Genomic DNA, 24,420 nt, shown 5'->3' with positions numbered 1-24,420 from the left:
ATTTGTTCACGTTGGTAATTCCGAAGTGTTTTATTCTGCATTGTAACTAAAACAGATTGTGTTTCCTCTATTGACTTAATTATTTGTTTTTAGTGTCTTTGTTTTTGTTTGTGTTCGATGCCTTCCGCTTGGGACGAGTGAGGTACGATACATCGTGTCTCTAGAAAAGTAGCTCCAGAACTATTTAGTGGTAATAATTATAGTTTTGGATGTGAGTGATTCTTGTCCTCAAAAGTTGGTTCTGTTCTTCCCTGTGTGCCCCTCAACCCGACAGCCGGCCCCGATCTCCCAACGACCTGCTGGCCTTGTTCCGGTACCCGAGGGACCCCTACACCGTGGAGCAGGCGCGCGCCGGGGAGATATTTGAGCGGACCTTGCAGCTCATTCAGGAGCACGTGCAGCACGGCCTGATGGTCGACCTGAACGGAACAAGTCAGTCCCGGGCCCCCCCTCCCCTGAGTGCTGGGCCGCACGGCTGTGGGGCCTTCCCGGGAGCCGTTCCCGCATCCCCGTGTCTGAGGGAGCACTCGGTGGGCCAGGCCTGGGCTGCCCCACAGCCACCGCCTCGGGTGCCCTGACGCGCAGCTGGACCGTGCGCTGCCCTGAACCCCAGGCCGGGCGGGTCGGGCCCCCGTGACCCAGCAGGCTAGCCGCGAATCCGTGAGGCCGTGCGCCTGGGATGCAGGGTTGCGGCTGCTGGGAAGGAGGCTCCTGGTGCTCGGGCGTTCGGGAGGCGGCTGCAGAGCCCGCCGTGGTGCTTTGTGGACGGAGGGAGCCTGACGGCCCTCCCGCAGCCTGTCCGCGCAGAGCCAGCCGGGCGCAGCGCTCTCAAGGGCGCCAGAGGCCCGGGGTTTCTCCTGTGTGGAAGCATCCCTTCAACGGCGAGTGTTCATTTAAAGCGTTGTGGGAGCGCGTGCGTACCGTCCCCTCACTGGGGGTCAGGCTCTGGGCTTTCCACGGGGTTTTCTGACTCGTCTTCGGGGAGCCCATCCTGCCCGCAGGACAGAAATGTCCCTCAAGAACTGAGTGTTCTTAGATACGAACGTGTGGCGTGAAGATGTGGAAGCCCGGCCCTCTGCTTCCTGGGAGGAGAGGAAGCGCCCGGGCCGCCCTCAGTCCTGCCCCGGCTTGGGGCTGAGCTTCCCGGCGCTGCCGTGTAGACGTGTAGACCGTGGCGCCGCCTCGTCCTCCTGGGGGCACCGGCCTCGGTTGGGGGCCATGCGGACGATTCCCCTCCTTGGACCGACCAGCCTGGCCTCGCGGGTGCCCCTGGGGAGAAACGTGGGGGCCCCGCCTTCTCTGCACTCGCCTGTGTTGGGGGCACTTTCCCCCCTTCAGGCCCGGGAATGGGGCAGGGACGTGTGGGACATGTGGCCTTGTCCCCGTGGCGCCTCCCCGTGCTCCCGGCCATCGGTCGTACAGGACCACATGCTGCCGAGCGTGGAGGGTCCGTGGAGTGCGCGGTGCTCCTTCTCCCCGCTGTGGCCTCCCTCCGTCGGTTGGTTCATCGTTCCCGTGTTGAGTGTGGCCGTGGTGGCCCCCGCAGGCGGCCCCGAGACCTTGTGCGGCCACCTGCAGAGGCAGAGCCCGTCTGCCGTGGTTCTCGTGCAGGACGGCGTGCTCACCTCCTGCGACACGTGCTTTTACAGAAAAATGTGGAAACCTGGACAGAGAGCAGAAACTAAAGTGACTTAGCCCAGCAGGGGCGCACGGCTCTGGGCCGTCCTGGGGATATTTGCGGGTGAGCAGGCCGCTCACGCGGCTGCAGTAGGTGGACATGCAGGCGGGGGCGCGAGCGCGGTTTGGGTTCTCGATCTGAAGGGGCTCCTGAGGCAAGAGGATGGACTTGTCTTGGTCTGTGTGATATGGGAGCCATGGGGCTTCTTGTAGACAAGTGATCCGGTCACATGGATCAGGTCATTGGGTGGTCCTGCCACAGAGGGGTAAGGGCAGTGCGGGAAACCAGACAGGTGTCTGTTGGGGGTTCTAGGGTGGCAGGCATCCGTGGGGTGGCCCAGGCGGGCCCGGGGTGGCAGGCATCCGTGGGGTGGCCCAGGCGGGCCCGGGGCGGCAGGCGTCCGTGTGGTGGCCCAGGGAGGTCCGGGGCGGCAGGCGTCCGTGTGGTGGCCCAGGGAGGTCCGGGGCGGCAGGCGTCCGTGGGGTGGCCCAGGCGGGTCCGGGGTGGCAGGCGTCCGCGGGGTGGCCCAAGGAGGTCCGGGGTGGCAGGCGTCCGCGGCATGGCCCAGGCGGGCCCGGGGTGGCAGGCGTCCGTGGGGTGGCCAAGGCGGGCCTGGGGTGGCAGATGTCCCCAGGCGGGTCCGGGGTGGCAGGCGTCCGTGGGGTGGCCCAGGAGAGAGGAAAGTGTTGGCACCAGGGTGGCCGGTGAGAGGTTTGGATTCCAGGTGCCTTGAAGGCAGAGGTGACATAGTCACTTGTGGCCTGGATGTGGAGGGGTCAGGTGATGGGGTCTCAGCCCCAGGGGCCGGAAGGCCAGAGGTGACACTTAGTGACGTGGGGAAGCTGGTGGAGGACCAGGTTAGGGGCTGGGGAGGGGCTGTCTCACCTCCAGAAGCTCCAGGAGTGCACAGGAGACATTGGTCTCCAGGGGCACCTGGGTCCTGGTTCCACAAACCCCAGTGTCCTAACTCACCCCAGAAGAAAACGTTTGAGCCTCCGCAAACAGTCCTCCCGGCATCTCTTGGGTCATGAAATAGTTTTCTTCCTTATTCTCAGGTTCATGTTTCAGTATTTTCACTGGTAGTTACTTGTTTGCATTCGGAGGTAGTTTTCATTTCTAAAGCAAAGCACAGTGGACAAGGATGGTCAAAAATGGTCAGGGCAGTTCGCAGAATTCCTGGTGAATAGCTCATAATCCAGAACTTACGTATGCGCTGCAGTGATCAGCCCGCCCGGTTTTGTAGGAAGGCGTGGTTTGGCAGCATTTTATCAGCGATGCTTTAGAAGCTCCGTCTATCAAAGCACAGCAAGCACGTGTGAGCTCACAGGCCGCCTGTCGTGTCCAGCCTGGGCCGGTGGCTGGCGCCGCAACCCCTGGAGAGAGGGACAGTGCGGACCCGGGCTTGTCCACGAGCCCCCGACCCCTGGGGCTTCTGAGACTTCCTGAGCTGACAGAACAGAGCCAGACATCCCCGTCTCCCATCCCCGTGTCCGGGAGGTGCTTGATGACAGTTTTCAGGTCTAATTGAGCCCAAACACCCTGGCGGCGCATCCTCTCATGCAGCCCGCCAGCTCCCATTTCTGACTGGGACACCTCCCCGCCTCCAGCTCCGTGGGGGGTTCAGACGCCGCCCCCACAAACTGGAACTGGTTCGGTTTCTTTAAATGTAGGCAGAGTCCATCTTGATCTGCTCTGAGCAGATACTTTGGAAATAAGTAGTGGTGAGCAGGTGCCCAGCACTGTGGGCTGGCATGTGGGCGGGAGGGTGCGTGTGCGAGCCCGTGCGCCCCTGCGTGTGAGCGTGGGCGCGGGGGTGCATGTGCGAGCCCGTGTGCCCCTGCGTGTGAGCGGGGCCGCGGGGGTGCGTGTGCGAGCCCGTGCGCCCGTGCGTGTGAGCGTGGGCGTGGGGGTGCGTGTGCAAGCCCGTGCACCTGTGCGTGTGAGCGTGGGCGCGGGGGTGCGTGCGCGAGCCCGTGCGCCCCTGCGTGTGAGCGTGTGAGCGTGGGCGTGGGGGTGCGTGCGTGAGCCCGTGCGCCCCTGCGTGTGAGCGTGTGAGCGTGGGCGTGGGGGTGCGTGTGTGAGCCCGTGCGCCCCTGCGTGTGAGCGTGTGAGCGTGGGCGTGGGGGTGCGTGCGCGAGCCCGTGTGCCCCTGTGTGTGAGCGTGGGCGCGGGGGTGCGTGTGCAAGCCCGTGCACCTGTGCGTGTGAGCATGGGCACAGGGGTGCGTGCGCGAGCCCGTGCGCCCCTGCATGTGAGCGTGGGCGCGGGGGTGCGTGTGTAAGCCTGTGCACCCGTGCGTGTGAGCGTGGGCGCGGGGGTGCGTGCGCGAGCCCGTGTGCCCCTGCGTGTGAGCGTGTGAGCGTGGGTGCGTGCGCGAGCCCGTGCGCCCCTGCGTGTGAGCAAGGCTCTGTGGGCAGCCCCCAGAGTCAGCCCTGTTGCAGGTCAGGTCCTTCCCGGCTGTTCCTGCGAGACCCCTTGCCCTTGCTGAGTGGACCCCGTGTTGTCCCCCCGCCCGTCACACACAGGTCCCCTCCTGGGTCCCCAGCCCAGGAGGCAGGGTTGGGGAGGACTTCAGGGGCCTGGGCCGAGTCCCCGTGTGTTGTGCGCTGTCTGGGGAGTAAGCCGCGTCCCCCTCTCCCCTGCAGGTTACCACTACAATGACCTCGTGTCTCCCCAGTACCTGAGCCTCATCGCCAACCTGTCGGGCTGCACGGCGCACCGGCGCGTGAACAACTGCTCGGACATGTGTTTCCACCAGAAGTACCGCACTCACGACGGCACGTGCAACAACCTGCAGCGCCCCATGTGGGGGGCCTCGCTGACCGCCTTCGAGCGCCTGCTGAAAGCCGTGTACGAGAACGGCTTCAACACGCCCCGGGGCATCAACCCCGGCCGGCTGTACCACGGGCACGCGCTCCCCATGCCCCGGCTGGTGTCCACCTCCCTCATCGGGACGGAGACCATCACGCCCGACGCGCAGTTCACCCACATGCTCATGCAGTGGGGCCAGTTCCTGGACCACGACCTGGACTCCACGGTGGTGGCCCTCAGCCAGGCCCGCTTCTCTGACGGCCAGCACTGCAGCTCCGTGTGCAGCAGTGACCCCCCGTGCTTCTCGGTGGCCATGCCCCCCAACGACCCGCGTGTCCGCAGCGGGGCACGCTGCATGTTCTTCGTGCGCTCCAGCCCCGTGTGCGGCAGCGGCATGACGTCCCTCCTCATGAACTCCGTGTACCCGCGGGAGCAGATCAACCAGCTCACCTCCTACATCGACGCCTCCAACGTGTACGGGAGCACGGAACACGAGGCGCGCGCCATCCGGGACCTGGCCAGCCACCGGGGGCTTCTGCGGCAGGGCATCGTGCAGCGGTCGGGGAAGCCGCTGCTGCCGTTCGCCGCCGGGCCGCCCACGGAGTGCATGCGGGACGAGAACGAGAGCCCCATCCCCTGTTTCCTGGCCGGGGACCACCGCGCCAACGAGCAGCTGGGCCTGACGAGCATGCACACGCTCTGGTTCCGCGAGCACAACCGCGTGGCCGCGGAGCTGCTCGGCCTGAACCCGCACTGGGACGGCGACACCATCTACCACGAGGCGAGGAAGATCGTGGGCGCACAGATGCAGCACATCACCTACCAGCACTGGCTGCCCAAGGTGCTGGGCGAGGTGGGCATGAAGGTGCTGGGCGAGTACCGCGGCTACGACCCGGGCGTCAACGCGGGCATCGTGAACGCCTTCGCCACGGCCGCCTTCCGCTTTGGCCACACGCTGATCAACCCCGTGCTGCACCGGCTGGACGAGAACTTCGAGCCCATCGTGCAGGGACATGTCCCCCTGCACAAAGCCTTCTTCTCTCCCTTCCGCATCGTGAGCGAGGGCGGCATCGACCCGCTGCTCAGGGGCCTGTTCGGTGTGGCGGGGAAGATGCGCGTGCCCTCGCAGCTGCTGAACACAGAGCTCACGGAGCGGCTCTTCTCCATGGCCCACACGGTGGCCCTGGACCTAGCCGCCATCAACATCCAGCGCGGCCGGGACCACGGCATCCCGCCCTACCACGAGTACCGGGTCTACTGCAACCTGTCGTCCGCCCACACCTTCGAGGACCTGAAAAACGAGATCAAGAACCCCGAGATCCGGGAGAAGCTGAGACGGTGAGTTGAAGGAAACCGTTTGGCGTCCTCCGTTTGTAAAGGTCAGGCGTGCCGAGAACGGTGGCCCCAAGTGTGCGTGGCTGCTGCTCTTTGTATTTCAGTGTGTGTTTATGCAGCTGCGCGGTCAGAGGAGAGGAGCCCCGGAGGGTGGACCTGCAGAGCGCCACCTTAGGAGGCCGTGCTGGGGCAGGAGGCCGTGGCCATAGCCACGTGGGCGTCCAGTGTGCCTGTCCGGCGGGAGGGCCCAGCTGGGATATGTTGGGCTCTGTGGGGAGCCCCTACGCTCCTGTCAGGCAGAGGGCACCAGGGCTCGCCCAACACAGCGGGGCCGGAGTTGCCGACCTCTCGGAGCCTGGGAACCACCTCAGGCGATCGTGCGGGTTCCGCTGAGCAGGTGCCGGGGGCCGCGGGGGTGGGACCGCGAGGCTGTGCCGGGCCCGTGGAGACCACAGGAGCAGAGAGGAGAGAGGCCTTGATCCAGGAGGATGGGGGCAGCCGTCTACACCAGCCCTTCCGTGGCCTCCGTGGTCGACCTGCTGTTCTCTGCAAGCTCAGCCCCGGCCTTTCTCTGCGGTCAGTGCTGCCCTTGGCGTGCTGACCGTTACCACGTTCATCATACCAGTTTCTTTAATGGAATCAGCCGCTCAGTAGTTCCTCTGTCATGATCCCTCACCATCCCGGGACTTGTGAATTCAGTCCGCAGGTCACTGGGTATTTCGGTTGTATTCATTTGCATTTGGAAAGAATTGTTTTAAGAGGGAAATCTTCTGAGGACTCACTGTTGTTCCGGGGACTCTCCAGTTCACTGTGGAGTAAGTTACATATTCTTGCTTTACTCCCTCAACACTGGATGGAAGGGTTCTCTAGTCAGCCTCCGAAGTGTCCTCTACAGAAAGGTGACCCTTTCGGCGTGATGTAAGTTGTGCAGAAGAGCGCGTGCGAGCTCCGCGTGTCCCTGTGCTCGTGCAAACACGGCCCCGGGCTACCGGCCTGTGCCGCTCGCCCGGTACCGGCCCGTCTCTGTCACCGTGTGGCTTGATGACGATTTACCTGAACGCTCTGTGTTTCCCCTGTGCTTAAATCACCTCCTCTGCTCTCGTCCGCATGACACAGATAACCATCCCCGTATTTGTCTCCCGGGCCAGACTCACGTCCAACAGTCCGGAGGGGCTAGTGCTCCCGGATAACGTTGTCGGCGGGTGGAGGGACGTACCCGTGTGTGCTGCAGACCCTGTGAAAGACATTCCACCTCATTCACCAAACACCCAGTCGCTCACTCGCTTTCCTCTTGGTCAGCCGGCCAAGCGGGGAAAGGGGACCTGCAGTCGGAGGCCAGGAGGTCTGGAAACTTCAGGAACTTCCTTAGGGCCCGAGGGAGGGAGGGGCAGGGCCTGGCCAGAGTGGGGCGCTCCCCTGCAGGCTGAGTCCCCCGTCCCCTGTCAAAGCATCAGCAGCGGGGTCGTGGGAGGTGTGCTGGTGGAGGGGGGGCTCCAGGTTCCCGCACCGGCTCCCAGGTGGCTCCCGGGGAACCACGCCACGCAGCTGTTCTTTCCATGCACGGGCCTGCCGGGGGCCTGGAGTCCGAGGGGGCGCCCAGCCTCCCTTCCCGAAGGACCAGCGCTGCCACCGTTGCGCCCCCTGTGTCCTGTGCGGGCCGTGAGGCGCGGGGCCCCTCAGCCGGGCGCGCTGAGAAAACCCCCCGGGCTTGGAGTCCCAGTTGAAGGCAAGCTGCCGCGGGCGTCTGGGAGGGCTGCTTGGGGGTCTTCGGCAGCGTGCTGTCCTCTCCTCTCCCGCGCTGGCGTTCCTGTGGAATCGCAAGAATTCGATGAACGCGTTTGTTCCGGAGCATTTAAACCTTGCTATCTTAGGCGCGTGTACGAGTTCCGCTAACAAATAGCTTCTCTGCAGCACATGTGTTTTCAATAAATACTCGAATCCCAGCATTAGTTATTCTTTTAAAAGTCTGCCTTTAGTTATGTGAAGTTTGTTCATTTGTATTTATGAAAAGAAACTCAAAAGACGTATACATTGTCAAGTGTGACTATTTCTGAATAGAAAAGCTGTGAGTTTAATTTTCTTCCTATATTAACTTGGTTTTTCTAAACTTATAATAAATGTGTGCGTGTGTGTTTTATACACGTATATATAAACAGTACAGAAAGTTTTTCAAATATAATGTATAAGAAGAATGAAACCGGACCATTTCCTTACACCACACACAAAAATAGACTCAAAATGGATAAAAGCCCTAAATGTGAGACAGGAATCTGTCCAGATCCTAAAGGAGAACACAGGCAGCAACCTCTTCGACCTCAGCCACAGCAACTTCTTCCTAGAAACATGGCTAAAGGCAAGGGAAGCAAGGGCAAAAATGAACTATTGGGACTTCATCAAGATAAAAAGGTTTTGCACATATTTGCAAATGACATATCAGATAAAGGGCTAGTATCCAAAATCTATAAAGAACTTCTTAAACTCAACACCCAAAAAACAAATGATCCAATCAAGAAATGGGCAGAAGACATGAACAAACATTTCTGCAAAGAAGACATCCAAATGGCCAACAGACTCATGAAAAAGCGCTCAATGTCACTCGGCATCAGGGAAATCCAAATCAAAACCTCAATGAGATACCACCTCACACCAGTCAGAATGGCTAAAATTAACAAGTCAGGAAACGACAGATGTTGGCGGGGATGCAGAGAAAGGGGAACCCTCCTACACTGTTGGTGGGAATGCAAGCTGGTGCAGCCACTCTGGAAAACAGTATGGAGGTTCCTCAAACAGTTGAAAATAGAGCTACCATACGATCCAGCAATTGCACTGCTGGGTATTTACCCCAAAGATACAAATGTAGGGATCCGAAGGGTTATGTGCACCCCGATGTTTATAGCAGCAATGTCCACAATAGCCAAACTGTGGAAAGAGCCAAGATGCCCATCGACAGATGAATGGATAAAGAAGAGGTGGTATATATATACAATGGAATATTATGCAGCCATCAAAAGGAATGAGATCTTGCCATTTGTAACAACGTGGATGGAACTAGAGGGTGTTATGCTGAGCGCAATAAGTCAATCACAGAAAGACAAGTATCATATGATCTCACTGATATGAGGAATTTGAGAAACAAGACAGAGGACCATAGGGGAAAGGAGGAAAAAATGAAACAAGATGAAACCAGAGAGGGAGACAAACCGTAAGAGACTCTTAATCTCAGGAAACAAACTGAGGGTTGCTGGAGTGGAGGGGGGTGGGAGGGATGGGGTGACTGGGTGATAGACATTGGGGAGGGTATGTGTTCTGGTAAGCGCTGTGAATTGTGTAAGACTGATGAATCACAGACCTGTAGCCCTGAAACAAATAATATATGTTAATAAAATGTAATGTATAGATGCTTAAACAAAAGTGAGTTTTCTTTGCTGACAGGAGGTCTGAAAGGTGCTAAATAATAATAAAAAATGAGGGCTTTTTTCATATTTGTTTTATCTACTACCTACCACTTTCTTAGGCAAATTTAAGGTTTCACTTGTTTGTTTTGCAGGTTGTATGGGTCTCCACTCAACATTGACTTATTCCCTGCCCTCATGGTGGAAGACTTGGTCCCTGGCAGCCGACTGGGGCCCACCCTGATGTGCCTGCTGAGCACGCAGTTCAAGCGCTTGAGAGATGGGGACAGGTAAACGCAGGTGCCACGGGGACAGGTGAATGCGGGTGCCACGGGGACAGGTGATGGCAGGAGCCACCTCTGCTCTTAAATGCACATTTCTGGGGACTCGGGGAGGTGAGGAGCGTTGGTGGAGGTCTGTGTCCAGGTGAAAAGTGAAGGAGTGTCTTTACCTCTCACTGTGTTTGTGATCAAGTCCCTGGTGTGGGGACTTCCCTCCCACCGCAGCCCGAGAATTACATGACCCTGTTCTCGGGTGCTTTTGTGTCCTTCCACTTAGGACACTTCTGTTTCTGGGAACAGACAATTCACAGGGTTCAGCCACTGTGGGAGTTTGGAGGAATTTGAACTTCTGGCAAGACTGCAAAGTTTCAGGTTTACTGTGCTGTCATCAGTGTAGTTTAACATAGGGAAGGCCCCCCGTGCGTCCGCCGGGGCTGTGCGCCACGCCGTGGTTTCTAAGAGCGGTCTCTGCTGGCGCCTCAGGGCCGCTGACCCTCTGCCGATTTTAGTCCAGGCTTTTTGTTTTGTTTCTTGAGTCGGAAGCTGAGCCGTGTCCGAGTCCCTCCATGAGTGAAGCCCAGGTGACACGGGTGCTGTCCGTCCTGTCGGCACCACTGGTTGGGGATGTTTGGATTCACCTTCCTGTGTCTGCTCTTCTCTCGTCCTGGGGAAGCACAGGTTATGGTATGAAAACCCGGGGGTGTTCTCCCCGGCGCAGCTGACCCAGATCAAGCAGACGTCCCTGGCCAGGATCCTGTGTGACAACGCAGACAACATCACGCGTGTGCAGAGGGACGTGTTCCGCGTGGCGGAGTTCCCCCACGGGTACGGCAGCTGTGACGAAGTCCCCAGGGTGGACCTGCGCGTGTGGCAGGACTGCTGTGAAGGTGCGCGTCCCGGGGGCCCTGCCGCGCGAGCCGGGGTGCGTCGTCCCGGGGGCCCTGCCGCGCGAGCCGGGGTGCGTCGTCCCGGCTCCGGGGGTGGCCACGCGGGGATGCAGCGGAGCCTGGGCTGTGATGGTGAGGAGCTGGTCCTTACACGGTGCTGTTCGCTGAGAGAACGCAGTGCCGAGTGCCGCACACAGGAGGCAGGAATAAGCGTCATCAGTCAGGCTTCTGCTTTTTCCTTAAAACCTAACCTGTGTCTAATACGAGCACTTACGTGTTGGATGAGTGTCGCGTGTTGGTACCCGTGGATGACACACGACGCAGACTACCCAGGAAGCGTAGCACGCACCGAACTCAGTACGCTGTGTGTTCCAAAGTCCTGTGATTGCACACGTCTCCGGAGCGTGCTGTCAAAGGTCTGGAGGTGGGCCTGCCATCCGTGTGGAGGCCTGGGGACGCGTGGAGGGCTGGAGGGTCCCCGCCGCCTGGGGCCACTGTCCTCACCCCGAGGCTCCCTTGAATTCACAAATCTTGCTGTGGCTCACGTGATTTTCATTTCCTATTTTGAACGTAATTTTGGGTTTATTCAAACTGCAATCAGAGCCCCGGGGAGGATGATGCTGGGCGTGTTTCGAGCCGCCCGTGTGACCCTGCTCTTCTGTGGCCAGGAGACTAGAGCTGTCCTTCTTCTGCCTCCTTTCCTGGAGGAAACGGTTCTGGTCGGGCTCTCGTGCTCCCTGGTAATTGCTTTTAATCGGCTGTCATGTCCGTGAGCATTGGAATCGGGGTTGGTCGGTTAGCGCTGTTCTTCCTCTGCGTGTGTCTGCGTGTGGTGGTTGTGCTGATCTGGTCCTGCGTCCGCCTCCGCCTGGCTGTCCTCTCTCCATGAATGTGTGGGGCGTGTGCACGAGCAGGTGCTGAGCACGCGTGTGCACCCACGCCATGTGTGGTATTATAAGAGGATTCGCGTGAAGATTAGAGCTCAGTTTACTGCACACCACACATCCCAAAACATTTACATTCTCACTATTACATCTAAGGGAAACTTGTTTTGGGTTTTTTTTTTTTTAAGCTTTTTTTTTAGAAATATCCTTGTTGGTTTGTCCAGCTCAACTTGCGTTTCCATGGGTGTGGCAGAGAGTGGTCCTCGCACCTTCAGGAAACTGCTCTTGGAAAGCCTCTGGGAAAGGCCGGTTCTTCTCGGATACAAAACTTCACGTCCTGATGGCGCCACCAGGCCCCCCTCGCTGCTTAGATGGGGGCTGAACTGGGTTTTCTGTTGTTTTCGCTCTGAAAAGCCAGAGTCCCGAGAGAGAAGGAGACTCAGAGCCAGGTGTCATTGGGGCCCTCTCCCCTCTGTGCACCTGCTGAGGCCTTTCCGACTTCCCTTCCCCTGGACGCGTTTCCTCCAGGTCCTGAGCGGGCCAGGTTCAAGGATGCTTCGGAAGCTTTGTCTTCCATCATAGGTCAAAAGCCACGTCTAAAATATGGCAGAAAGAAAAAGAATTAAGGTTTGGCGGGACCAAATGTCGGTTGCCGTTTACCTTCCATTCCACTTAAAAAAAAAAGGCAGAGCAGCTCGCTTGAGCTCACCGCAGAGTCCCGTGAGTGCTTTTGGAGACCCAAGCGGGAGGCTTGCGCACAGGAGAGCCCTGAGAAAGGACACCGGGTGCTCGGTTTCTTTTTCTTTTACCAAAGTTAGAAATTGCCCTTTTGTGGGGATTGATGGGGCACATGCATGCACGTGCACACAAATGCATACACACAGTTCTAAAATAATTGCATCAGTTTTAAAATACTACAGAGAATTCCTGTATTACGTCAGATTCATCAGTTCTCAAAGTTTTGTCCTGTGTTACCGTTCTCTCTCTCCCCATTTACGGGTGTCTGTGTACGAGCACACGTGTGCACGCATGTGTATATGCACGTGTGCATATGTGCATCCGTGTGTGCATGGATGTGTGTGTTTGTAAAGGAGTACACCCCATTTTTTCCTAAACTAGCCGAGGAAGGCGCAGACCGCTCTCCTTCTGAGGAAAGTGCATGTATGGGCAAACCTGGGGAGGTGAGTGCGGACGCACGCTGCACTTCCCACGGGGGCATCGCATGCCGCGCCCCTTGGCCCCCACTTTCCGCAGCACGTGCTGGGCCCGCTTCCTCTGGACCCGCTGTGGACTCTGCGGCCAGCTTTTCTCAGATTAGACCCAGGTGTGCCTCGGGCTCGGGCGTGCTGGCGCTCCGTGGGCAGGCTGTGTTCTCCGGGGCAGCCTCAGGAGGCGCGCGATCGGCTCCTCACTGGAGACCTGGACACGGGTTATCCGGATGGAACGTGGATTCGCATTTGCCCAACGGGGGCGGCTGTGAGAGTGGGCGTGTTTCTGGGTGTGGAAGGCACAGGCCGTTCGTCTTCGAAGTGAGCTCCTCCTGCAACCCCGAGGGGCACGTGGGCTGTGAGCCGTGAACCCCGCCGGGGTGGTGAGCGCTTTGGTGTCGGGGGTCCTCCCACACCGCGTGACCGCAGGGCCTCCTGGGTCCGGCGCGTTTACACGGGGAGCTGGCCTCAGGGTTGGAATTCCAAGCGATGGGTCCAGGTTCGAGTGGGAAGCTGAATGCTGCTTAGCTGCTGGAGTAACTCGCAGAACACTGGGAGAAGTTGCCCGTGGACTCTGTGCTGTGCATGGATGTGGGCTTTAGGTCCCTGCCTTTGCTCTCCGGCGGCGGTCACGGGCCCGCCAGACTGGGAGAGACGAGGGGGAGCAGGGGGAGGAGACCAGCCTATTCCTCCTGTACTTTCTCTTCCCGGGGATTTCCGCCGTTGCTCTGCACACTCCAGCGTTTGGGAAGGGCCGGGTGTTGCCTTTGCCACGTTCCTGGCCAGTCATGTCCTGGGCAGATGGGGCACGGAGTGAAACGGGGTGTTTGTGGCATGGGATGGGCAGGAGGAGCAGGGCCTGGAGGGGGGACGAGGGAGCAGGGGTGTGTGGACGGTGTCCCCGGGTGCGTGGACGGTGCCCCCTGGGTGCGTGGACGGTGCCCCTGGGTGCGTGGACGGTGCCCCTGGGTGCGTGCACGGTGTCCCCCGGGTGCGTGGATGGTGTCCCCCGGGTGCATGGACGGTGCCCCCTGGGTGTGTGGACGGTGCTCCTGAGCGCACAGTGCCCAGGCCGCAGAGGAAGGTGATGCCCTGGCCTGAGTCCTCCCCAGGCGTGGCGGGAAGCCAGCTCGCGGTTGAGAGGACGGGGGCTGTGGCGCGAATGTGGAGGAGGAGGCTGTCCTGGCTGTTGGCAGGGAGTCCGGGTGGCTTTGGGGGCTCCCAGGCCAGGAGGATGTGGCCCGGCAGCCGTCTTGCCCGTGGAGGGAGGAGGCCCACCACGAGGCCCCGGCTTGCACCATAGACGTGCTGTGAAGGCTCAGTGACGTTTCTCAGGATGTGCTTGCCGTCCCCTGAACTAGAGCCAACGTCTAACACCCGCATGCTCGTTTCAGACTGCAGGACCAGGGGACAGTTCAACGCGTTTTCGCACCACTTCCGAGGCAGGCGGTCTCTGGGGTTCAGCTACCAGGAGGACGAGCCCACCGGGGAAGCAGGCTCCGGGGGGACCCCGAGGTACAGCCGGCTCCGGGGCGGGGTGCGGGGTGCTGGCGGGGCGCCTGTGGCCACACGTGACATGCTGAGGTGTGTTGGCGGCCTCTCCCCGCCCCGTGCAGCATCGGGAAACACAGAAAGCATCCGGGCAATGCCACGGCCCCGTCCCGTGAGCGCCCTCAAGTACCGGGGACGAATGACTTCAAGGACTTTGTTCTGGAGATGCAAAAGACCATCACAGACCTCAGAGAACAGGTAACTGTCCCTGCACATCCCGTCCCGATTCGCAGGCGGCGTTCTTGCTCCCAAGACCCTGCAGGTGTGAAATCTGCGCCGGCTCGCCGATCCGGAGCCTCCTGTCTGGCTCTTCTCTTGTGGCCTGTCCCCGGCCCGGCCACATGGGGCTGCCCTCCGGTTTCCCGGTGGCTGGGGAGCTCTCCCTGTGGGCTGCCCTCGGGTGCCACTGGGGAGGGCGTGGGGTCCCTGGAGCGGCCACAGAGATCATAGGTCGGAGGGGGCCATGAAGGAGAATTCAGACCTCAGGTCCTGTTCCAAAGCCACTTCTTTAGGAATGTCGGTCTAATCCTTGTCCCCAGGGAGGGGTCAGCAGGCATTTTGTGGTCAGGTCCCCCTGGATGTGGGGAAGGGCACCCACCAAGGGTCTCCACACTGGGCTCTTCTCCGAGGACTTGTAGGGTTTTGCAGAAAATGACTGATCTGCCTTCCCCCACCCGGGAGCTTCCTGCTGTCCTCTTCTCTGCGTCCGGTCCTCAGTGAGCTCTGTGTGTACACGAGTGGAGACTGAGGTCCCAGGGTAAAAGTCAGTGTGCAGATCGGACGGTCCTATTGGCAGAAATGTCTGATGCTGTGGAAACCTCTCGAGATGGGCCTGTGAGTGGTGCTCTGGTAGCAGGACCCCATTGCTACGTGTGGGGTCCTCAGTCCTCGGGCGTGGAGGACATGATGTCATCTCTCCCAGCCACGTGCACGTGCTCTCACGGCTGGATGTGCAGCTTAGCGTGAGCTGCGATCTCACCTGACAGCCTCCAGGTGTGTGACAGAGACTGGAGACAGGGTGGGGGGGACGCCTGGCACCGGTCAGAGGGCAGGGCTTGTGGCATCAGGAGAGAAGCCCCTCGACCGTCGCCCACAGCCAGAGAGACACAGCCAGGCAGTGACAGGCACAGGGCATCCCGGGGGCTCAGCCAGGGGCTGGTGGGTGCTGAGTCCTAGAGATGGTCACTCCGGGCAGGCAGGCTGGACCAGTGACCACGGAGAGTGCAGAGGGGAGAGGTGGCACCATGCAGATGGGTCAGTGCGAGCAGAATCAGGAGGGCATACACAGCTGGCTGCCCCAAGCCCACCAGCCCCCCCGCGCCCCCCCGGCGCCCACCAGCACCTTGACCCCGTCCGTGGCTTCTTCCAGCCGCAGGACAGAATAACCCCGGTGTGCGTCCCCTTCCCTCTGCGCACCCCCACATTTCAGGGCAGGGGTGCTCGATGGGCAGGGCGCCAGGTCTTGGGAAATGCAGGTGGAGACGGGTGGGAAGTTCGCGGGCGTCTCTCTTACTCTGCATGGCCAGGCCTGGTTCGCGCAGAGCTGCTTCTACCCCAGTCGTCTCCCAGGCGCTGGGCGAGGTTTGTCCTTGCTTCTTCCGGCTTTATGCCACGATTCGGTCAGCGATCACCGAGGAGAGCCCCCCAGCGTCCCCAGCAGCCCCTCCCGGCCTGTGCTGCTGCTCCCGCGGCCTCAGGGACCCTCCTTGCCTTCAGGACTTGGAAGACAGCTTTGAGGTCTGGGGACGTCAAGATCATGATGCTAGCAAGGGCCTGAGTGCAGGGGGCGGCCTCCCTTCAGAGCAGCACCTGACCTGCCCACCTGGGCGCCTGTGCCCTGCGCTGGCAAAGCTCAGGTCGCCCGGCTGCCGGCCGCGCAGATGCAGAGTGTGCGAGGCCAGGTGACCTGACCACGAAGACCGCGTGGTCCTGTGCAGCTTGGAGGCCGTGCGGTGAACGGCATGCCGTCACACGGAGTAGATGGAGGACGTTTAACGGCCAGGAGCGCGCGGGAGGTCTGCATGTCGAATCCGTTCTTGGTGCTCCGTCCTTTATCAGAGCGGACGCCCCCGCTGCTGACGCGTCCTTAGGCGGTCGCACCTGGTCGTGTCCGTTCTCCTCTGTGGGGTCAGGAGATTCAGTGCCTGTGACGGAAACCCCGCTCGAGGACCGATAGATGAGCTGGGACTTTTGCGGGGCTGCTGGACCCTCCACGGTGCAGAGACAAGCACGTCTGGCCACCGTCCGCGTCGGCCCGCAGCAGCAGGGACGGAGGAGGGGCGCCGCCCGCGGCTGGGGCTGGTGGCCGGTCACGGCTGTCCGCGTCCGGGAGTCTACCTGCAGGATGCTCTTGTCTGGGTGGTTCCCGCTCGCACGGTCGCGTGGGAGCCTCTCGTCTGATCTCCCTCGGGCTTCTGTTCTTTCCCTGGAGCTGCCGTAGGCTGCAGTCTGCCCCGTGACACAGGGCTGTCGCCGAGGTCTCAGAACCCCAAGTGTCCCTGCTGAGCCGGAGGCGTCCTCCTCCCAGGCGGAGGTGCGGGTGCGCTTCCAGGGCTGAGACCTTCCCTGCAGTGAGCAGTGCACGTCTTTGCTTTGCTGCAGATAAAGAGACTGGAGTCCCGGCTCAGCAGGGCGGCCTGCACGGATGCGGACGGGCAGCCTCACGCCAACGGCGCCAAGTGGAAGCGAGACGCATGCTCCGTCTGCGAGTGCCGCGTGAGTGTGGGGCTCTGCCGTGGGAACCGGGGGACCAGCCGCACTCCGAGGCGGGTGCCCCCACTCGGCGGAAGTCAGGGGCTCTTTGCCCACAGCTCTGTTCAGGGTGGGTCTGCACACCACGGCCCCAGGCAGCCTCGGTGTTTGCACCAGCTGGGACGGTGGGCCTGCCAGGTGGTTCTCGGTCTCCAGAGAAAGTGGACGGAGGTGCTGTGGGGACCGCGGTGGCCCCCGTGTCCAGGCCGGAGCTTCAGGAAGGGGATGTGTTTTCTGGCCCGGGGATGGGAAGGGAGCTCCAGGGTCCCTGGTGGTTGTCCTGTTTGGGAATGACAGCAGAGTGGGGACAGCACGGTCCCCTGCAGCCTCTCCCTACTTTGTCCTCCTCCTGGTAGACATCCCGGACATGATCCTGGGGTCCCGGGTGTGGGGCCGGGGGGCTGTGCTGAGCCTGGAGTCCTGGGCTGTCTTCAGGGTGGGTGGCCAGTTGGGTGGGGGCCTGAACTTTCTGGAAGAAGTGCAGGGTGTCTGCAGCTGTTAATCAGCAGGAGAATCAGCCCTTGATTACAAACCACCAAAGAGCTCAGACCGGCATGGGGTCGGAAGGGCAGCCAGGCAGGGGGTGATGCGCAGGCTGCATACCCCAGGAACTGACGGGTCCTGGCGCCTCTCTCCTCCAGGACGGGCAGGTCACCTGCTTCGTGGAGGCCTGCCAGCCTGCCGATTGCCCAGCACCCGTGAGAGCCCGTGGGGCCTGCTGCCCGGTCTGCCCGAGAGACGGCGCGGGGAAGAAGCCTTAGGCTGGGCGAGGCCTTCGGGGGCCCTCCATGTCCTCGAGACTGACGGCCGGCACAGGGCGTGCGGACGGGAGGGATCCCTCTGTCTCAGTGGAGGGCAGGTGCTTAGACCAGATCATTCACAGAGGAGAAACCACGGACACGCGTCCTAACTTCACGTTAGATTCTCAGGTTTTTATTTAATGTTTTTATTGAAATATTGGTGCTACTATTAAATTGCACAGTTAAGTCATTTAGGCTCCTAAATTCACTTCCCCGGATACCACCGTTTTCTTCTCGACCGAAAGTGAGTCCCACTTGGTTCTGACACCTGGAGCTTGCAGACGAGCCCCCGCAGCCAGGGCGCGTCCCGGAGCCACCGGAAGGACGCACGCCACGGTGGAAAGGGAAGATCAGTGCGTGGCTGACGGACAGACTCGTAGGAGAACTGGGCTGACGGTCTGGGCGGAGGGCACCAGCATGTCGACCCCGAGCGACGGCCCTGCTGCTCGGGCGCCCGCTCACCTGCGACTTCCAGCACCTCGCCCATGAGAGTAAGATGAAGCCACGTGCAGAAATGCAGAAACAGGTTGGTTTTCACTAGGCCTGTGTGACGCTGCCCGGCGTGGACCAACTGTGAAGCCCGTTCCTGCTGAAGGCGCGCGCCCGGGCTGGTGGCAGACGCTGAGCTCTGTTCCCGGCCGAGCGCCGAGGACTTCTCCCCACGGAGGGACTTCCTACCTTCAGGTCGTGTGAGTGCCTTAAAGAAACAAAATCGACCCCTTTACCTCATTTGTATTTTCAAATGCATGACGTTTTTGCCCATGTTTCAGGTGTCAGGAATGGTAGAAAAATCACTTCCCCTATGCAAAAGTTGTCTTAGAATTCAGAGAAAAGCAACTATCATACCTCATGGTCTCTCTCTTCTTAATCGACCGGAAACCTCCTATTTTGTTCTGGATACGAAGTGATGTGTCCTGAGAAGCGTGTCCCTGAACATGCAAGCTCAGTTCGGCAAGCATGTGGTCGAGCGCCCACCGCGTGCGGGCGCCGAGCTGAGCGCAGACGCGGGGCCCCTGCCCTGCCGGGGAGGACCCCCGAGGACACAGGTGGTCTCAGTTTGTGCTGGCAAGTCCAGGGTGGGGCGCTGTGGGGTGGCCATGACCGCGGCGGCCGGAAGGCTGGTCTCCTGGTGGTTGGGCATGTGGTGAGCAGGGTCAGAGCCCGATCTGGCCCGGCGCGGGCATCCTTCTGGAAGCAGGAGACGCCAGGCTCTGTGACCAGGCTGCCATGCCCGCGGGGTGGGGTGAACACTCCAGTTGTGAGAGTGTCCGCGGTAGCTTTAAACACGGCCAACTTGACTTCTTGTCCTCGGAACGTTGAATGGTAAACACAAGCTGGTGTCTCGAGCGTGGGACTTCTTTGGAGATACCAGGTCACATTTGATAACCAAATCTTAGAACCGATTTCTGTCAGCGAGAGAGTGGATAACCGTGTGCACAGCGTGATGGTTATGGAAGTTGCTCAGGTATAAGATGGCCGCGCATCCCACGTTCTGAGAGTCTGGAGTCTGGGGGCGACCGTGTGGCTTCGCTACAGAGGGTTACAACGCATGGCTGGGGCCGCGTTCTCTCGGCGGAAGGGGGGGTGTCTGCGACTCACGGTGAGGGTCTGTAACTGCAGCGGGAACGTCGCGGGGTCCCCGGTTTCATCTCACATGCAGTGTCCGAGCTGCAGGCAGGGCCCGGAGGGACCCGCGGCTGGGCGGGGGGTCGCGGCCACGCGAAGCGAGTGTACATATTTATTTAGTTTCTAACTGTTGCCAACAGCCAAGTGCCTTTCTGTGTTCATTGTAATCAGTTCATTACCAAAGAAACGTTTGCACTATGTAACGATGCCGTCAGTTCAAATAAATGGGCCACGTTTTCAGATGGAGAGTGGTGTTCTTCTTTCCGTCAAGCCCATGGTCGGGGCGGCCGCTTGCTGGCCCCGCGGGGCCGACAGCAGGTAGGGAAGGAGGCAGCTCCTGGAGAGAGCCGGGGTCTCAGAGAGTGGGGTCCCAGGGGCCTGTGGGAGCTGCGCCTGCCTCCGGGCGCGTCGTGCTGTGGACAAGGACATGTCCTCCTCAGAGGGACTGTGTAGCTGCGGCAGGGAGGGGTCCAGGGATGGGAGGGTCCTCCAAGGGACCATGCCGCGGGGCCGCGGGGGACCTCTGTCCCTGCTCTGGGCTCTGGGTGCGGATGGGAGAGAGGACGCTGCTTTAAGGAGAACTGGAAGGATTTGGGGCATCTTCACGGGGCCTGGGGGCAGTGACTACTGTTGACAGAATCCTCAGCCAGAAGGACATTTGAAATGGTAGGAAAATTAAATGAGTTTCTTAAATTGCCAAATTGCTTCAAAATTTGGGCAGCTTTCATGAGCATGCCGAGTTACGGGAGTGGCGGCCTCCGTTGTCTGCTTCTTTGATGGTGAGTTCTGTCAGTCTGGAGGGCACAGCAGCGACGGATGAGCTTCCGCTCACGGGGACGTGGGGAGCTCAAAGCCATCTTTTTTCAACGACTCCGGAATTCAGCCGGCTCTTCTTGGACACGTGTGGTGCTACGTAGTCTGTAGGACATCAAGAGGTGGTCCATTCCATTTAAGCTCACCTATTTCAAGGTTGCCATGAGCTGGAGCTTGGGGAGCATGTGTCCAGGGAGAGCGGCGACAAGACTGCGTGTCGGCCGAAGGTCGCTCGAAACTCTGGACCAGGTGCCGGTGGAGACCAGGCTCTGGACCCGCCTCGCCTTGCTGTCCCTTACAGGAGACAAACACCCGTGCCGTGTGCCTGCCTCACCTGGGATGGCAGCCCCTGGAAGGATGGGCGGTGGGTCTGGGGTGGGTGGGGGGGGGAGGAGCTCTCCCGGGTCCTGCTCTGAGCAGGCACAGTGATGGGCGTCGCCGAGACCCCTTTCCCGGGAGGAGCGGGGGGAGTGGGGTCCACAGTCGAATCCGCTGGGCTAGAGGAGCCTCGAGCCGAAAGCCGTTGCACTGGACGCAGGAAGGGCTCAATGCATGTGGACCCCCTGCAGCTCCGCCGATGAGAGCCAGTTGGGCGCAGCCCCAGCCGGCGCTGTGCATGGAGGGGTGCAGGGAATGGGCGCCATTTACCTACTTTAAGTGAAACTGACCGTGTAAAACTGGCAAAAACTGTGAAGAAGGTATAGAAACATTTCACTGCCTTTTTAAAAGCACTTCGCACCTGCTTCCTGTGTGCAGAATTATGTACCAGATGACCTAAGTACTTGTGTTTTATTTGCCAAGTAATTCACCAAAAAGATTCTCACACATGTTCCTTGAACTTAACAAATGCATTTTAAATGCATTTCATATTTAGAGAAAAATGTATCTGCTGTTGGTTCGAAGTTTCAGGAAGTCATCTGATTTGCACATTTTGTTCTGGTTTTAGCACCTCCTGCCTTCCCGCAGCTGAGGCCCAGAGATGGGAGGTGGATCGGCAGGTCGGCGACATTGGGTGCTCGGGTGGGCGTAGGTTCATCCTGGGGTTGCAGCCGGGGGGACGTGGCCCCTGCGGCTAGGGACATTGTCCTGTGGGTGGAGAGCAGGTGGGGGAGTCTGGACGTGGTGCCAGCCCAGCCCTTGGTGCCGCCAGCAGAGGGCCTGAGCGGCGGCCCCATGGGCTTCCCAGTCCTTCCCGGTCCTCCTCCTCCAGGCTGCCCTCCAGGTGCTCTCCGACATCAGAGATAGTGACTGGCCTTCTGGCTCTTCAGCAGTTGAGCACACGTTTTATGCTTGATCTTCAAATCCTGTGTTCAAGGTCATTTGTATTCAGGGAGATAAGCATCCTCCCGCCCCAAACCGCGTGGCGTTGGCAGTGGGGTAGCATGTTTGAATCTAGAAGGTTCCGGAAACTCCAGTGGTGCCTGTGTTCATGTTTGTGGGATCTGTTGAGAGTCACTCAGCTTCTACCTGCTATCTTGGCGTCCGGTTTCCTTGTGCAGAGACAGGCGTCCCCACCGGCCTCAGCTCCTGTCATAAATGTCTCTGCCTTTACGCAGTGATCGTAAAGTCACATTTTTTCCGTTACGATTCCTGACAGTTGGTCGAGGGCGGTTCTGCCGGGAAGCCACGTTTTCCAGGAATAGCTTCATCTGCTGGTTTGGTGGGATTGCGGAGGGAAGGAAACACCTCACGTCCCGAGTCTGCGGTGATGACTCAGGTTTGGGACGGTTCCTTGCGGTGCCTTTTCTCTCAGAGCTTTGGGCAACGGAAAGAACCAGAATCTGATTTCCATTATTCTTTGTCCTTTTCCAACATTGATCATCATGAGCTGCATGGAAAACATTACTCTCAAAGTGTTTACCAAAACCGATTCCCTCTCAGACGGTTCCTGAGCCTCGGCTATAAGCCCTGAATTACGGAGCCGCATGATGGCATTGTTAGATGCTTTTCAAGTTATCCACATCCTTCCAGCGTGCAAACAGATTTTCGTATTGTTTTGTCTTCCGTAAGCAAAACAAATCAGGACAGACACACGGAGCCTTTGCCAAATGGCTTGTGTGCTGCTGTTCTCCAAGGAGCTCCCTGGAGAACGTCCGTGTTTGTGCTCTTTAAAAAATGCTTGCCCCAGAAGTTAACTCAGAGAGCTTGTCGTCGTCGTGCTCTGCAGGGAGTGGGCTCAGCTCGAAGACCGTGTGTGCCGTGAGCGTGTGGACCGCCCGGAGTGGGCTCGGCGCCCTGAAATCCGGAAATGCTGGACCCCAGGGCCAGCCCCAGTTCTGGCCCTGCGGCCAGTACTCCCTTCATGTCATCAAACCCAGAGAAAGCGAACACCGACACTTCATTCAAGCCTGCATTCCGCGCTCTGCCCACGCGTTGACGGGACTGTGTTTTCTGAACGCGGCTTGCATGGGAAGGACGGAGTTCTGGAACTTCGGGAAACTGGGTGCGTGAAGTAGGACTTCTCATTTGTGTGGGCCAGCGGTGTTGACTGGACTTCCTTCCCCGCGTGCTTGTGCCCGCCTCGTAGCATGCCTCCCCCGCGAGCGCAGCGCACCGGCGTGCTCACGCCCAAGCAGGCACAGCGTGTGAGCTGAATCTTTTTTCCTGGCCACGGGAGCACAGCCTCCTTCCTGGGCAGTCCTGCTTGGAGACTGCTCCCCCGTGGTCCGTGATGTTTTCATACAAACCGGAAAGGGCATAAACGCTGGAGCTCCATCCTTGCTTCACTTGCTGCCACAAAGTGTTGCTGAGAAGCTCCCCCACTTGACCCGGAACATCTGGACACGGGAGACTGACTGGGGTACCCCGTCCCGCAGGGGCCGGAAGGTGCTCCCCAGAACGATCCTCCTTCCGTGGTCTCCAAACACCGTTCCCGAGTCTGTGTCTGCCCTGCTGGTCGTCCCTGTTCTGTGACTAGTCCTCCTGTCCCTGCGCCGCCTGCCACGTTGGTCCGCGGTGGCCCGCCCCCGGACAGGTCACAGGGGCAGCACTGTGCTATGCTGCTCACCACCAGCCTCCGTGGCCTGTGTCCCAGCACGGCCCCTAGGTCCCCAGCCAGCTTACGGCTCCGTCCCACACCCTTCTTACCTTTACCGCCATGGAGTCTCGGGTATTTTGGGAATCCCTGCTGATCCTGCTCCTCCTCATTGGCAGGGGCTCCCTGACTTTTCAGGGCGAGGATCTTAACTTGTAGGCTGAGGATAACAGAATCTCTGAATTTTTGCAAGTAACTTACCTGAAGACTCGAGATCTGGGTGAGCTTCCGCCCCGCTAGTCACCTCTGTTGCTCGCAGGTTACACAGCCCTTCAGGCTCTAAAATGATCTAGCTGTTTGGAGTTTCTTTGAGGTGAACACAGAAAGGTCAGTGGGAACAAAGACAGACGCGTGTGGGCTGCCGGAGCGCGGCGCGCCCAGCAGAGCAGCTGCGTCTACACCGCAGGCGGCCGTCCTGCAGAGAGAGCGGGCTCCGAGCCCCTCGGGTCCGTGGCCGTGCGGCGTGTTACCTGTGAGGTTCCTGGGGAAACCGCGGGCGCTCATCCTCGTGTGCTGTCAGCCGGGCTCTGCTCGGCTCGAGTGGACACAACACTGACCCCGGTCTGGTGACAGGGCCGTCAGCGCGCCCCGGCTCTGGACACCCTGCTGGCCACCTTCCGTCCCCTGCTTGTCCAGCTGCTGACCGAGCGCCCGCCGGTCGCCGGCCCTGTGGGGTGCAGATGTGAGGACGCGCTAGGGGTTCAGGTGGCTGTGCGTGGACAGAGGGTGGGGACAGAGGGCCAGGAACGACAGTCAGCGAGGCCTGTGTGCCCTCGACTGTGTGTGGTGTGACTTCTTCGCGGACAGCCGCACAGCCAGCTCCTCGCCCAGGACGACGGTCACACACAGCGTCAGCCATGTGACGGACGCAAGCAGGACCTGACGGGTGGTGCCCTTCGCTTCCCAGAGCCCCCTCCGAGGCGGGAGGGCAGACGCACCATTGCCGTGTCGCCAACGAAGAGACACTCACGGCCGCACGGCACGTCTGGTGACACCAAGCAGGGCCACAGGCCGGATCGGAGCTCGTTCCTCGGTTTCCCCACAAGCAGCCGCTGGAAGGAAACGTGCATCTCAGTCCCTGCTGCTGGGAGGCTGTTCCTGTGGGACAGACTGCCCGGGGGGCCTGGTCCTGAAATGCCCGTGGCCACTCGAGGGGCGCGCTGCTGGCGTTCTCAGCGCCCACACACTGAGTGTGGGATGGGGGTGTGGGGTGGGCATCCCACAGCCAGACCCCAGGTGGTGGGGGTGGGGAGCCCGCGGCCGGACCCCAGGTGGTGGGGGTGGGGAGCCCGCGGCCGGACCCCGGGCGGTGGGGGGTGGGGGTGGGGAGCCCGCGGCCGGACCCCGGGCGGTGGGGGTTGGGGAGCCC

At 60.2% G+C, this 24,420-nt stretch overlaps 1 protein-coding gene across 6 annotated transcripts in view; it reads left to right on the top strand.

Moving 5' to 3' along the window:
• The window catches only part of PXDN (peroxidasin), a 78,702-nt gene extending 59,258 nt beyond the window's left edge, over positions 1-19,444 (top strand). For 5 of the 6 annotated variants that reach the window (XM_036081597.2, XM_036081599.2, XM_036081596.2 and 2 more), the window contains 8 exons: positions 275-432; positions 4,324-5,827; positions 9,372-9,506; positions 10,176-10,384; positions 13,871-13,991; positions 14,093-14,225; positions 16,629-16,742; positions 17,420-19,444. In XM_036081597.2, coding sequence (XP_035937490.1) covers positions 275-432; positions 4,324-5,827; positions 9,372-9,506; positions 10,176-10,384; positions 13,871-13,991; positions 14,093-14,225; positions 16,629-16,742; positions 17,420-17,539 — 2,494 coding nt within the window. In that variant the 3' untranslated portion in view covers positions 17,540-19,444. Of the gene's footprint in view, positions 1-274; positions 433-4,323; positions 5,828-9,371; positions 9,507-10,170; positions 10,385-13,870; positions 13,992-14,092; positions 14,226-16,628; positions 16,743-17,419 lie in introns of those variants that run through there. The other variant, XM_078055889.1, reaches the window with a different exon arrangement.
• The last annotated feature ends 4,976 nt before the right edge of the window (positions 19,445-24,420 follow it).

This window comes from Halichoerus grypus, chromosome 10 (genome assembly GCF_964656455.1).
Source record: "Halichoerus grypus chromosome 10, mHalGry1.hap1.1, whole genome shotgun sequence".
NCBI classification, from domain to species: Eukaryota; Metazoa; Chordata; class Mammalia; order Carnivora; family Phocidae; genus Halichoerus; species Halichoerus grypus.
Note: the sequence above shows the minus strand (reverse complement) of the source record. Positions and strands in the feature narration are given on the sequence as shown.